The 14,963-nt window shown below is 51.1% G+C and overlaps 5 protein-coding genes across 5 annotated transcripts; 4 read left to right on the top strand and 1 right to left on the bottom strand.

Annotated features, from left to right (window-relative positions):
• Window positions 1-375: 375 nt before the first annotated feature.
• On the top strand, window positions 376-2,182 carry M436DRAFT_83836 (putative uracil permease; the record flags this gene model as incomplete). Its single annotated transcript, XM_013569820.1, has 4 exons — window positions 376-620; window positions 673-1,212; window positions 1,265-1,718; window positions 1,775-2,182. 4 exons carry the CDS (start codon window positions 376-378, stop codon window positions 2,180-2,182), a joined length of 1,647 nt encoding a protein of 548 aa, XP_013425274.1.
• Window positions 2,183-2,477: 295 nt separating this feature from the next.
• On the bottom strand, window positions 2,478-3,708 carry M436DRAFT_83835 (beta-lactamase/transpeptidase-like protein; the record flags this gene model as incomplete). Its single annotated transcript, XM_013569819.1, has 5 exons — window positions 2,478-2,603; window positions 2,660-3,163; window positions 3,218-3,298; window positions 3,346-3,454; window positions 3,506-3,708. The coding sequence occupies 5 exons, from the start codon at window positions 3,706-3,708 to the stop codon at window positions 2,478-2,480; spliced, it is 1,023 nt and encodes a 340-aa protein (XP_013425273.1).
• A 643-nt stretch (window positions 3,709-4,351) lies between these two features.
• On the top strand, window positions 4,352-5,569 carry M436DRAFT_65675 (cercosporin toxin biosynthesis protein; the record flags this gene model as incomplete). The annotated part of the gene is made up of 1 exon (XM_013569755.1): window positions 4,352-5,569. The coding sequence occupies one exon, from the start codon at window positions 4,352-4,354 to the stop codon at window positions 5,567-5,569; it is 1,218 nt and encodes a 405-aa protein (XP_013425209.1).
• Window positions 5,570-6,144: 575 nt separating this feature from the next.
• Window positions 6,145-6,562, top strand: M436DRAFT_83833 (uncharacterized protein; the record flags this gene model as incomplete). The annotated part of the gene is made up of 2 exons (XM_013569818.1): window positions 6,145-6,297; window positions 6,353-6,562. The coding sequence occupies 2 exons, from the start codon at window positions 6,145-6,147 to the stop codon at window positions 6,560-6,562; spliced, it is 363 nt and encodes a 120-aa protein (XP_013425272.1).
• Window positions 6,563-7,723: 1,161 nt separating this feature from the next.
• Window positions 7,724-14,312, top strand: M436DRAFT_52380 (polyketide synthetase PksP; the record flags this gene model as incomplete). Its single annotated transcript, XM_013569714.1, has 5 exons — window positions 7,724-8,010; window positions 8,064-8,352; window positions 8,401-11,817; window positions 11,867-12,628; window positions 12,684-14,312. The coding sequence occupies 5 exons, from the start codon at window positions 7,724-7,726 to the stop codon at window positions 14,310-14,312; spliced, it is 6,384 nt and encodes a 2,127-aa protein (XP_013425168.1).
• Window positions 14,313-14,963: the final 651 nt, after the last annotated feature.

Genomic DNA, 14,963 nt, shown 5'->3' with positions numbered 1-14,963 from the left:
CTCGAGGTCAAAAGTGTAGATAGGATAAACAAAGTCTAAATTGGCGTCTGCGGGAGTTGGCAAGTGCGGGGCTACAAGATAAGCGGTATCCTTCGCACCTTTGTCGCACCTCCAGCCACTATCTCTTTCGAAGTGTAAGAGGCGGCCGTGATTGGTGCACGCATACTCATATTCAGGGCGTGGCGTGTGACTGCTGAGGGTATCTTTGGGATTCTGATACCCACATCCCAAGAGGTGTCCTTATCTCCAAACTCTAACACACCTGTCTTGATAGGCTGGACCGCTTCTGTTCACAGACGCCGACTACAAAATACTACAAGATGTGATTGCCACATCAGTTCCACATTGACTTCACCTACAGGCCCAAGCGAAGCCATGTCACAGCTTGCAGCGATGAAGAAAAGGCTCTCGGGCAAGGCCAGTCTCTCTGGATGGATCTTGCCCAAGATGGAGTCTAGCTGGGCACCTCCCGGTGTCAGAACAAACATTGACATGGATCCCACTCCTCTGTCGCGCCGCACGTGGACCTACTGGACAAACCTTGGTTACTGGATCAGCGATGTGATCAGTATCCAGAGTTGGACTACAGGAAGTACTATCCTGGCCGTAGGATTGACATGGTGAGACTATGACCCAGGTATTATTAGTTGACCTACAGCTGATTGTTCTTAGGAAGGAGGCAGTCTTTTCCATCATCGTCGGATCGACCATCATGGCCATACCTATGACGTTGAACGGCTATACTGGAGCCAAGTGTCATGTACCGTTCCCCGTACTTGCGCGCGCATCCTTCGGCTACCAGTTCGCGAAGTTCCCAGTGATACTGAGACTCATCACTGCCATGTTCTGGCATGGAATCACAAACTACCTCGCCGTCGGTCCAATGACACAGGTGATCAGAGCCATCTGGCCCTCATTTCGCACGATGATCAATCACCTGCCGGCATCTGCTGGCGTGACAAGTCAGGCTTTGATCGCTTATTCTGTCCTCTGGATGATTCAATTCCCACTTTTGCTTATACCTGTTCACAAGATGAAGTGGTTGTTCATGACCAAGACCATCATGATGACCATGACGGTGGTAGGCATGCTGATCTGGATCTGTGTCAAAGTCAAAGGTAGTGGAGACGTCTGGAATCAACGTGCGGAAGTCTCGGGCTCACAAAAGGCGTGGCTGACGATGTGGGCGCTCAACAGCTGTACCGCGAGTTGGTATGATTGCTGCCTGTCTCATGTTGCAGAGCCATGCTGACTACCCCTGAAGGTCCACAGTGGGCGTCAACATCCCGGACTTTACCAGATACATGAATAAACCGCGAGATATTCTCTATCAGGGTCTCTGGTTCCCTCTAGTATGCAGCTGGATAGCCATCATTGGCATTGTCGTAACATCAGCATCCAAGACAATCTACGGAGAATATTTGTGGAGCCCCGTCTCAATCATTGATATGTGGGATGGCCCTGGAGGACGAGCTGCAGCATTTTTCTGTGGCGTCAGCTGGTTGTTGGCACAGATGTGCGTCAACATCTCGGCCACTGTGGTCAGCGGTGCCAACGACATGGTGAACTTGTGGCCCAAGTGGATCAACATCAAGAGGGGCACAATCTTTATCACTGTCGTCGGCAGTTGGGCTATAGTGCCGTGGAAGATTCTAACTTCGGCGAGCTCATTGTTGAACTCCATGAGCTCCTTAGGCATCTTTCTGGCGCCATGCATGGTTAGTTGACAAGTCTCTGGAGTACTAGGTGCCAATACTGACAACATGCGATTCAGGGCATCTTGTGCTCGGATTTCTTCCTCGTCAAGCGTCAGATGCTCGACGTTCCTGCGCTTTATGATCCCCAGGGCCGGTATGCTCACAGCTACGGTACTAATTCGCGAGCCATCGTGGCACTCGTAGCTGCCCTTGGACCAACGCTTCCGGGTCTGATCCATGCAGTCAATCCCAAGATCGACATTGGCGGTGCTGAATATGTCGCTGACTTCAAGTGGTACTATGGCATAGTCATATCATCCGTGGTATATTCGGCATTGAGTTTGATGCTGCCTGTAGAGGAGACTCTTATTCCATACATGGTGACAGGGGTCATTGAAGGCATTGACGCGGGAGAGATCGCTAGCCTCGAGAAGTCTGCAAAAGAGAAGGAACTTGCTGTTATCACCGCACGCAGTCAAGATTGAATCTAGCAGTCTAACGACCTGCAAGAATAGGACCCTTTGGTTGTGGCTCTTCCTTGTCATGCTGAGGTAAACCTTTGTCACGGCGTCACTTTTTTCGTACGAACACTTATTGCTTTGCTCATATGTATGTACCACGCTCACTGACTTGATGGACGCCTGACGCGAAATCGTGATGGCTCTGCAATCACCCTTGTTCCTATTTCATGTCTGCTCGCAGCCAGATTCACGTCTCCATATGCGCGCACTGAAACTCATTCCCCCATACCTGTATTGCTAGCATCCAGGAACAGTAATTTTACTTTACTGAACACCGATACAAGGCTTTCTCGAGCTCAAGGAGACATTGTGTGACTGTTGCGTCTCCCGGAGGCAGCACCTGCGTGGCTAGCATTGCCCCGATCCCGCTTGCTCGGTCCATCCACTACGTTACATCAGCCAATTACTTTGCACCTGGTGACGGCAATGCTTTGAACTTACAATGTGTAGTCCGGGCATCCCCGACCAATTACAAGACCTCGCCGCCCGGCGTTCAGGGAAGTCTTCCAAACAGATTGAGGAACTCAGGCCAAACGTGCCTTCGACGTCATCCGGCCATGTCTGTCCAAGATGCTTCTTTCCAGCTCCTCTAATGACATCAAGGAAGTATCTATTTGTCTCGAGTTGAGGGCTCATCAACTCGTCCACGGATTGGCTTGAGATGATGACACCTCCTCCGGCCATCAGTGCTGCGATGAACTTGGCGCAGTCTTCAGTGCTGGAGTAGAGACCCGCACCACCGGAGTAGTCGACGGTTGGGTTGGCGAAGGGGACTGAGCCTTGTTGCAAGGAGTTGTCCTGAGGGCTTCTTATCGCCATCGATACACGCCTTGCTGCAAAATCTGGACGCAATTCGGGGCGGAATGTTGTGGAAGTCATTCCAAGCTTAGTCCAGATGTTCTCGCGCATGAAATCCTCGAGAGATAGTCCACTCACAATCTCGACCTGAATGAACGTTAATTCTAGAGGAACAGGAATAGCGACTTGACTGCAACAAACCATTCGTCCTGCCCAGTCCATACCTGTGCCGTAAGCCCAACCTTTTCCTGCAGGATAGATAGTTGGAGCGAATAAACCATTCTAGATGTGTTAGTTACAGTCGCACATCTGACGAAACTCGAACCCACATAAGAACCAGAGAAAGGGTGATCAGTTTTTCCAATGTATTGCGCCCATTCTCTCAGACCAGGATGATGCTGGGAATATACGAGACCGCTTGAATGACTCAAGAGCTGTCTAGTGAATCTTAGCACTGCACAGACTCAGATCCATGAAGGGAGATATCACCTGAGAGTTATGGGACCAGAAACCTTCTCAAGTATTGGAACGCGATTACCAACACCAACATCCCCGAAGCCGGTGAGATGTTGCAAGTCCGAGAATTGTGGAATGACATCTAGGGCATTAGTATCGAGTGTCATGAGTCCCTTCTCTACAGCAATCAGGCAGCTCACGGCTGTGAACAGCTTCGAAATCGATGCGATCCACATGGTAGAATCCAGCCCAAATGGCTCGCCCCCACTTGAATCAAAGGTTCGAACTCCGGCCGATCCTGAGTAGATGGTGTTGCCTAAGAGACTTTCGGATCAGCAGTTTGCTCAGCTTCCATCAACTCATACCCGAGAGCCATGCCTTTCTGATTCACGGCGACAAAGGCAGCGCCTTTCAAGCTGTCTGTACCATCTCGTGTATACTTCGCAAGTATATCGTCAAGGATGCCTTGCAACTTCGATGACTTGAACGTCCTTTGAGGCTCAATTGATGCAATCATTATGTGGAGTCGCGCGTACCTGACCGTTTAGGAAAGTCCTACTTGTTGACCAGATGTAGGCCTTGTATAATTATAGTCTGCTCTGCAATCACGAAAGAAGCGGGATGCGTGGGTCTCGGCGTCCGAAAGCCAGCGTTGACAATCCCGATGGCCGAGTCCCACCAAAGTCGCCTGATAGCCGATGATCATCGATGAGGGCCGAACACGATAGACCGGTACTTCCGCTTGACACTTTACCTTGCAGAATGAGAATGACGGCCTTGAGCATAATTAAGAACGTTCGGTCGCCTCCCCAAGACAAGAGTGTTTAGCCAGATCACACAGCTCCCGAAGCCATCATCTTTTTCTCCGCATCATCCACTATGTCTACTCCAACACACGTCCTCATCATCGGTGCTGGCGTTGGAGGGCTTGCTTTGGCACAAGGGCTCCAAAAGTCAGGCATTCCATATACTGTCTTCGAGCGCGATCCGGGATCGAACTACCGCGCACAAGGCTACAGACTCAAGATCAATGGCGATGGCGCAAACGCTCTGAAGGCTGTTCTGACCAACGATGACTTCCAATACTTCCAGGACACTTGTGCCGAATCGTTCCCTGGAGAAACCAACATCAATGCTTTGGACGGCAGTATCCTTGCGAGTCGAGCTGGCGCTGGCAGCAGACCTGGTCCGGTACCATACCTAGCGGACAGGACTGTGCTGCGAGACATCTTGTTGCGCGGTGTCAAAGACAAAATTGTGTTTGGCAAACAGCTCTCCCGCTACGAGGAAGTGGCAGACGGCGTTGTTGCTCATTTCACCGACGGAACATCGCAGCAGGGCTCTCTGATTGTTGGTGCTGATGGCGTTCACTCGGCAGTGCGTAAACAATATCAGCCAAACCACAGACCAATCGATACAAATGGCACATGTATCTACGGCAAAACGCCAATGACCGAGCAGTTCCTCCAGACTTTCCCAGCAAGAGCATTGAAATGGATGACTCTGATCTTGGATAGGACACCAATGACGCAGACTCTGGACATCGATGAGACCCCTGTGACTTTGCTCATGGAACCAGTACGTTTTGTCGACAACGTACATCGAGGAGAAGTCCCTGAGGATTATGTCTACTGGGTTCTGATCTCGCGATCGAATATCTTCGCAGCCGCTCGCAAGGAACTTGTAGCTTCGGGAAACGACGAATCCGCCTATAGTCTGTGTATGCACATGACACAGGAGTGGGATCCGAGCATCAAATCTCTATTCGCGCTCCAGGATCGCACCCAGGCATCGATGTTGAACATCTCGTCGGCAAAGCCTCAGATCCCCCACTGGACTGCTTCCGAACGTGTTGTCTTACTGGGAGATGCTGTTCATGTCATGTCTCCGTGTGGCGGTGTAGGAGCTGTGACAGCGCTCAAAGATGCAGCCACTCTGCTTGATGCACTTGTCAAGCAGGGCTCAGGCGTGGAAACAATTGATCCCTATGAGACCAAGATGAGGGAGTACGCTCGAAGCTCGATCGAGAGAAGCTATATGGGTGGCAAGAAGATGTTCGGACAACCCCGGTTCGACGATTGTCCTTACATCGGTTAGGGATGCTTCTGTTGCAGTCTCCAGTCATGTTGTAGTACATCTCTGAGTGTTATTTAGCCAGTAGCTTCGTCTCAAATGGAAGAAGTTTTCCCCTACAATACCTGAGTATAACCGTACCTAAGAATGCCTGACTTGGAACTGTGCCATCGCTGCTTGGCCATTTCTTACTTGTCACATGTGCGTTAGGAAGTCCATCCCCGAATAGAGTACTCAAGGGATCAATCTAAGAATTTTCATCTTTTTGTCTCAGGTCTGTTTTGGTATGTATTCATCTAGAAACGTTGTTGAAATCAGATCTTCGGCGTCATCGGCAGCCTTGTCCAGTGCAGTCGGGAAAATGGACACGCAAGACAGCTGCGTTGGTGAGCTGAGATCAGTAACAATTACCCATCTTGGAGGGCGAAATGCCATCGGGGACTTGCAATCGGGGTTGCGTGATGTCCGTTTTTCGGCGTTTGACTTCTTCCCGAGTCGCGACATATAAGACAAGTCAGTTGATCCTTCTTCGAACGTTGGAACTCTGACTTGCTCATACTATACACGACGCCTCAGCTTACAACAAGACGAGAATCGTGATGTCGTCGCCCAATGCTCTGCTCTGCTGGACTGTGACCGCTTATCGTAAGGATGGCATGACAGAGGAGGCTTACCACAAGTACTTGTCTGAAGTTCACGGTCCACTGGTTCGAGGTCTTCTAGCCAAGCACGGCTTCCAGTCTTACTCTCTGGTACGAAATCCTAGCCTGGACGAAACAGATAGCTGTCTCTGACGTGTTCATACAGGTCCACACAAACACCACGACCCGCGCCAAGATGGACCAGATCTTCGATCCACAGTTCGCGAATGTCGCTGACTACGACTGCATCATTCAAGCCACATTCAGATCTGTCGACGATTTTGTCTCAAGGCTGATCCAGAATACCTTCGTATCATTGCTCCTGATCACGAGAACTTTGCCGATACCAAGCGTTCCAGGCGAGTTGGACGAATGAATCGAAGATGAAAATCTTGCTAACTTGTCTCAGGATGACAATCGGATGGCTCGAGAACCACATCAAGGACTGCGAGGTTGTAAATTGAGTACAGAGCCCGTAGTAGTAAGACTGTTCGTAGTCTCATACTAAGCAGGAACGTTATGTTTCCAGTATTGCATCACTTAAAACACAATTTTGTATTCGTCTCAGCTTGAGAGTTTGTCGAAAATCACAAGGTGCCAACACAATTATTCATATCAGGCAAGCGCGACAGTCCCCACGACACCATCGCTTGGACTTGATCCCAGGAAACCCGACCTGGTACCGCTAGCGTACAGACCAGGCAGCACCATCCCTGATTTGCGGTATCGGTAAGTCTGTAATTGACAATTTGCTTCTCCCACATCAAGACAATCACTACAATGGGGCGAGCGAGGTGAATTCGATAGGGGATCTGCTGCGGGTCAAACCCTGGCCATTCCACGGTACATATCACTCCACATTAGATACCATGCTTGGTGTGGTCTGACTCACCAGTCCGATCGGGCTTGACGGATACCGTCTTCATTTGAGGATCCGATTAGTACAACTGCTACCTTCTCGAGCACCGTAACGTCTGACGATCCTGCAACATCTTGTGTCTGTGATTAGTTTTGTCTTGTGACTGTGACGAATGGAAGACTGGCACCAAGACCGGCCCGCAGTCCTCGCTTTACGACACAAGGGATCAGTAACGATGCGTAGCGTAGCCTGATCGCAAGGATTCCGCGCGAAGCTTACAACTATGTCTTGTTGAGCGTGGTTCTATCTACCCGTTCACCGGTGAACGCCAACTCGTGCTGTTGATATTGACAGCATGATTGGACATTGCTTCATCGAGCCCTCGGACAGGCATATGATCTGTAGCCTCCGATTTGGGTCCGCGCTCGGTCCGAGTCGCCCGAACGCCTATCTAGGTTCCGTCTCAGGCGAACAGTGCTATAGGATTTCGGTCCCCGACAGGCGACTCTCCTCGGAAGTCATCTATCGTGTCAGTCAGAACAGTTATCACGCATAATCATGTGGTGACCATGACAACCATGTACTTATACTCTGCCATCCCAAGCCATGAATCGTCCACAGACACTATCTTCACCATTCTTTTGGTTTCCCGAGCCAGTACCCCCCTCAGCCTCAGCAATGGAACACAACTTGCAGATACTCCTCTTCGGAGACCAGACTAATAGCTTCGACAAGAGTCTCCGCCGACTTCTTGAGCCCGGCAGTAGTAGTGCTGTGACGACCTTGTTGGAGAGGGTTAACTTGGCTCTTCGTCTGGAGATAGGTGGATTACCCATCTCCCAGCAACAGCGTTTCCCTCGCTTCAGCTCTGTGAGCGATCTCGAGGCGAGGTATAGATCATCTACCAGACGTGCATCTTTGGAGAGTGCTTTTCACTGCCTTAATCAGTTGGGATGGTTCATCCGGTGAGCTCACCAAGATTACCCTGACTCGTAGCGACACCCTAATCATGAAGCAGAAACCAGATCGAAACCGCCAGCAGATATCCAACCGCAGAGGACACCCGTATCGTAGGCATCTGTACTGGCCTGCTTGCCGCTGCCGCCATCAGTACATCTAAGAGCTTGGCGGAGCTTATCCCGAAAGCTGTTGAGACGGTGCTGGTCGCCTTCAGAATCGGGTTACATGCCGAGAGCATGAGTGATGCAATTGTCGGCCGTGGCAAGCCTGCCAAGTCCTGGTCACTGGTTCTGGGTATGCAGGAAGACAACGCATCGGCAGCGATGTCTTCATTCCTTCAGGCCAAGGTGCGTGTTGTCGGGACCACCCTCCCGATGAGACTAACAAGTGAGCAGAACATTTCACCAACATCGCAACCGTACATCAGTGCAGTGGCATCCAATTGTGTAACCATTAGTGGTCCACCCGCTTCGCTCGAACATCTTCTGAACTCGACTCAATTCTCCGGCCTCAAACCAGCTCATACTAGCGTCTATGCAGCATATCACGCCGATCACATCTACACCTTGAAAGACGTCGATATGATTCTTTCGAAAGATCCCTTGACTCCGGTTCGATCTTGCACCGACGCGATCCCAATTTTCTCCAATGCGACTGGCAAGATGCATTCAGCGACTGAGCACACAGCGCTTCTTCACACCATTATCTCAGAAATTCTTACTGAGCAAATCAGGTGGGATCGGATCGTGGAGGCGGTGTCCGCAGACGTTATGGCAAGCCATGCATCTGTGTGTGAGATACTATCATTTGGCGGTAACGCCACTCACAGTCTGACCTCGGGGCTCGCCCAGGACGGCGCTCCAGTAGTCGAAGCCAAAGAGGATGTGTGGAGTCAGCAGAACCCAGCCAGCTCTGGTCACGCTTCCGGAAGACGCGACCAGTCTAAGATCGCTATCATTGGCTTTTCTGGCCGTTATCCCGATGCTGCAAGTAACGAAAAGTTCTGGGAGATTCTACACAACGGCAGAGATGTTCATCGACCTATACCGGCTGACAGATTCGATGCAGCAGCGCACATGGACCCAACTGGAAAGAAAAGGAACACTAGTCGCATCGGCCATGGTTGCTTCATCGAGGAACCAGGATTGTTCGATGAGCGCTTCTTCAACATGTCGCCACGTGAAGCTGCAAATTGCGACCCCGGTCAACGCCTAGCTATCGTCACCGCGTACGAGGCTCAGGAAATGGCAGGTTTTGTGACTGGCAGGACACCTTCTACGCAGAAAGATAGAGTGGGAATCTTCTATGGCATGACATCCGACGACTGGCGTGAAGTCAACAGTGGGCAGAACATCGACACGTACTTCATCCCTGGTGGAAATCGAGCCTTCACCCCTGGTCGGCTCAATTACTTCTTCAAGTTTAGTGGACCCAGCTTCAGTGTTGACACAGCCTGTTCTTCCTCCTTCGCCGCCATCCACGCTGCTTGTAACTCGCTCTGGCAAGGTGATTGCGACACGGCCTTCGCTGGTGGCACCAACGTTATGACCAACCCGGACAACTTCGCGGGACTGGATAGAGGACATTTCCTGTCCACGAAGGGAAACTGCAACACTTTCGACGATGACGCCGATGGCTACTGCAGAGCAGACGGTGTCGGCACAGTCATTCTCAAAAGACTTGAGGACGCTGAGGCTGATGGCGATCCGATCCAAGGCGTTCTCCTAGGAGCGTTCACAAACCACTCTGCAGACGCTGTTTCCATGACACGACCTGATGCAGGCGCACAAGCATTTATCTTTGACCAGATGTTGAACTCATGTAACGTTAGCCCTCAAGACGTCAGCTACATTGAGATGCACGGTACTGGTACCCAAGCAGGAGACTGGACAGAGATGCGAAGTGTGCTGCAGGTATTTGCACCCGCTGTAGGCAAACGGCCGAATCGACCGCTCTACCTCGGTTCGACCAAATCCAATATAGGTCATGCAGAGTCATCCTCTGGCGTTCTGTCTCTGATTAAAGTGCTTCTAATGATGAGGCATAACGAGATCCCGCCTCACTGTGGTATCAAGACGAAGATCAATCAGAAATTCCCCACTGATCTGGCAGAACGCAATGTTCATATTGCAACAAAGCCTACTGAATGGGATCGTCCCGGCAATGACGTCCGCAGAGTCTTCCTGAACAACTTCAGTGCGGCAGGTGGCAACACAGCCCTTCTTCTCGAAGACTCTCCTATTCGGGCTGGGCAGGATCTGGCTGAAGACCCCCGCAGCATCCATGTCGTCACGGTCTCTGGCAAATCACCTACCGCCCTCGTGAAAAACACACGCGCTCTGTTGGAGTTCATCGCGAAGTCGCCTGTATTAAGCTTGCCTTCCCTTTCCTACACAACCACAGCTCGTCGCGTTCATCACAGCTACCGTACAGTCGTCTGTGGAGCCGATCTGAAGTCGATCTCCAGTAAGCTCGCCGACGTGTTGGCTGGAGAGGCTCCCAAAGCCATCCCCGCCAAAGCTGGAAAAGTGGCGTTCGTCTTCACCGGGCAAGGTGTCCTGCAACTTGAGATGGGTAAGCGTCTTTTCGAGACAATCTCGCAATTCCGATCCGACATCATCAACTTCGATCAGATCGCTCAGCGTCAAGGGTTCCCTAGCTTCCGCGGGCTGATCGACGGAAGCCTTCGGGACCAAGCAGCCATCAGTCCCGTAGTTGCTCAACTTGGTACCACATGCCTTCAGATAGCGCTGTTCAGACTCTGGATGTCTTGGGGTATCCAACCCGATGTGGTGGTCGGCCACAGCCTTGGCGAGTACGCGGCCTTCCACGCCGCTGGAATCTTGTCTGTGACAGACACTATCTATCTGACTGGCGCTAGGGCGCAATTGATGATCAAACGCTGCACTGTTGGGACTCATTGTATGCTCGCAGTGGCGACGTCCATCGAGGAGCTTGAGCGCAAGTGGCCGTCGATGTCCTACGAAGTTGCTTGTGTCAACGGTCCTACCGAAGTCGTTCTCAGTGGTACGAACGACAACATCGATCGCCTCGCTGCTAGCTTAGCTGAGGGCCAGATCAAGTTCACCAAGCTGGCCGTCCCATTCGCGTTCCATTCCTCCCAAGTTGATCCCATCCTTGACGACTTCGAGAATCTCGCTCGCAGTGTCGAGTTCAACAAGCCTAAGATTCCCTACATGTCTCCTCTCTTGAGGAGTGTAGTGGTTGATGCCAATGTCCTCGAAGCGCAATATTTGCAAAAGGCTTGTCGGGGAACAGTCGACTTTCTGAGTGCAGTCAACGCGGCGAAGAGCTCGGGCGTCATTACCGACAAGACTGCGTGGGTCGAGGTCGGATCGCATTCCATCTGTAGCGGTATGCTGAAGCAAATCTGCGGTACCACCGTTGCAGCACTCCCTTCCATGAGGCGCGGAGAAGATTGTTTGACCACTCTCGCCCTGTCTGTTGCTAAACTCCATTCCTTTGGATCAGCCATTGACTGGAATCAATATCACCATGACTTCAGAAGGTCGCAGACTGTCGTACAACTTCCGACATACTGCTGGGACGCGAAGAATCACTGGATCCAGTACAAGAATAACTTCTGTCTCACCAAGGGCGAGTCTGTGTCTAAGAAGGCGCCAGTCAGCGCGTTGCCGCCTGGCATCTTGACTCCTTCAGTGCAGCACATCATTGAGCAAAAGCTCGATGGCCAGAAACCGATGGTGATCATGCAATCTGACCTTGCTGAACCGAAACTCGCCAAGGTGATTCAGAGCCACAAGGTGAACAGCGTTGCCCTATGTCCATCTGTAAGTGTATTGACTCTTCGATTCACCCACACCCGCTAACATCACCAAGTCTCTCTATGCGGACATAGCTCTGACCCTTGGAAACCATCTACTCGAAAAAGCATCCTCTTCGCCAGGCAAATGTGGTCTTGATGTTGCCGACATGGTAGTCAGTAAGCCCCTGATCGCGACAGGCAACTCGCAGTTCTTCCGTGCCTCTGCTACTGCAGATTGGTCTTCGCGTACGATTCATGTGTCACTCTTCAGTGTTTCTCCCGAGGGACAAAAGACCGACGATCACGCTCATTGTACAGTCAAGTTGGGTGACCACGAGGCGTGGCTCAAGGAGTGGAGTCGTTTGACTTATCTGATTAGGTCTCGTATTGACACGCTACAGAGTGGAGTGACTGACGGAAGAACGCACCTGATAAAGAGAAGAATGGCCTACAAGCTCTTCTCATCAGTCGTCGAGTACGATACCAAGTATCAAGGTATGCAGGAGGTACTGCTTGACAGCGAGCATCTCGAAGCATCCGCAAAGGTCAAGTTTCAAACCACTGCAGACGATGGTAAATTCTGCTTCAGTCCTTTCTGGATTGATTCACTCGGACATCTCGCTGGTTTTGTTATGAATGGCAACGACTTTGTGGACTCGAAGGTTCAGGTCTTTGTCAATCACGGCTGGGACTCGATGAGATGTGCTCAAGAATTTTGTCCGGACAAGCAATACCGGACGTACGTGAAAATGCAGAATATTGGAGGCACCATGCACTCTGGCGACGTCTACATCTTCGATGAGGACGTTGTAGTCGGCGTCTATCAAGGCGTCAAAGTAAGTCTTGGGGAACATGTTCTGCTTGTTGCGGGCAAGAGCTAACACAGCATAGTTCCAAGGAGTACCCCGCAAGATTCTCGATATGCTTCTTCCAGCAGAGAAGTCTACGAAGACTGCGAGAGCACCGTCGATCAAGATGTCGCCCGTTGTCAGAGCTGAAACTCAGAAGGAAACACCTGTGGCAAGGGACGACGCTCCCAAGCCAGCGGTTGAGTCATCAGTGGAGACTGCTTTGCTCGCAATCATCTCCGCAGAAACTGGTGTTGCTGTTGGTGATTTATTACCTGACACGGTCTTCGATGACATCGGGCTGGACTCGCTACTCGCTCTCAACATCACAGGCAGGCTGCGAGAGGAACTCGATCTGACAGTTGAGAGCTCTTTGTTCACAGAATGCCCCACTGTCAAGGAGTTGACCCGGTACTTCTCAGGAGCAGTCTCTGATGTTTCTTCGATCGACTCAGAATCTGAGTCCGGTTCTTCTGCACTATCCACGCCGCCTGCACAAGCCGCGACTAGCAGTACGAGCGTCTCGACTTCGCCACCTTCGTATTTAGACGGTCAATCGAACAGCTTGATGGTATTGATTCGCAAGACCCTTGCGCAGGAGATAGGCGTCAATGAGGCTGAGATCGAGGGCTCCACAATCTTAAGCGATCTGGGCCTGGACTCACTCCTCTCATTAACTGTACTGGGCCAGTTGAGAGAGGAGACCGATGTTAATTTACCATCAGACCTTTTTGCGATATGTCAGTCACTTGACGAGGTCCAGATCAAAGTGGGTCTAGCTCCTGTCAAGGATCTCTCTACACCTATCAATGCCGAGAAGGTGTCTGAAAAGCTGCGATTGACAGCGACGCAGAACTCCCGTATCGTTCAGCACGCAGCCGTACTACCTCCTGCAACCTCTGTACTGCTCCAGGGTAGCCCAAAGACGAGTAGCAAGCGTCTCTTCCTATTCCCTGATGGAAGTGGTTCGTCTACATCTTATGTCTCTCTAGCCAGGATTGACCCCGATGTCGCTGTCTTTGGCCTGAACTGCCCTTACATGCGGAAGCCAGAGGACATGAAATGCAGCCTTGCTGACTTGACCGCTCCTTACCTGGCAGAGATCCGCCGTCGCCAGCCTCACGGTCCTTACTACCTAGGCGGCTGGTCTGCCGATGGTATTTGTGCTTACGACGCTGTCCAAGAACTCGCAAAGTCTGGAGAGGAAGTCGCGCGTCTGATCCTACTTGACTCTCCTTTCCCCATCGGTCTCGAGAAGCTTCCTCCTCGTCTCTACGACTTCTTCAACACTTGCGGGCTCTTTGTCAACGGCAGCGGCAAGGCTCCTCCGAGCTGGCTTCTGCCTCACTTCCTGGCCTTCATCGACTGTCTGGACACTTACAGAGCAGTCCCGTTGAAGTCAAGCAGACCGAAGGTTTTCCTTATCTGGGCTGAAGATGGAGTGTGCAACAAACCAGACAGCCCTCGACCTGAATCAAGAGCCGACGATCCGAAAGAGATGAGGTGGCTGTTGGAAAACAGAACAGATCTCGGACCTAATGGCTGGGACTCGCTTGTTGGTGGCGAGAGATTGACGATTCACACCATGGAGGACGCAAATCATTTCACAATGATGGAGGGCCAAAAGGCAGTCGAGTTGAGCGAATTCCTCGCTCTTGCAATGGCAAATTAGTGGGTCTTGGATCTGAGCCGGATGGCGCGTTCACAGGTTTTCCTTACTTAATTACATCTTTGTTCCTGAAATTTTGAGTTATATAGTTCCATCATCGAAAATTTCTACTTTTTTCCAAGCTATGGAGGACTCCATACCGAAAAAGGTCTTAGCCACTTACGTCCATTGATATTGCTTTGTTTCTGACGGCTTACTACGTTCACGACATGTCCTCGTTCCATGGCAGGATCGTGAACAGGCAACGAAACACGCGAGCGTGAATGACGCCACTGTCTACTACCAATACTCTAACTCCTAGATAGCCTTTCGTATCCTTGACTAGAACACTATAACAACAAAAAAAAGGCACGTTTGGAGCATCAACTGCAAATAGTATATTGAAGATTCTATATCGATCGTTCGCAAATCATCTTTTCCAGCATGCGTCATGCAAGTGAAGTCAGTACTAGCCTTAGACCAGAAGATTACTGGCCAGACGCACGCGGATTGCGAAAATGACTTCCTCACGTATTTTAAAACTCCCCGACGGAGACAAAAACATCGGGCTCCAATTCGGGGCTTTTGGACTAGTCAAAATCTCGGGGAGGGAATGGCAGTCCCGCAGAGCTCGGCCCTGAATCCCACTCGCATCGGCATCTGAGTTTGGAAAAA

The sequence above is a fragment of the Aureobasidium namibiae genome, assembly GCF_000721765.1.
Source record: "Aureobasidium namibiae CBS 147.97 unplaced genomic scaffold scaffold_14, whole genome shotgun sequence".
NCBI classification, from domain to species: Eukaryota; Fungi; Ascomycota; class Dothideomycetes; order Dothideales; family Saccotheciaceae; genus Aureobasidium; species Aureobasidium namibiae.
This window is presented reverse-complemented; position numbering and strand designations above follow the sequence as displayed.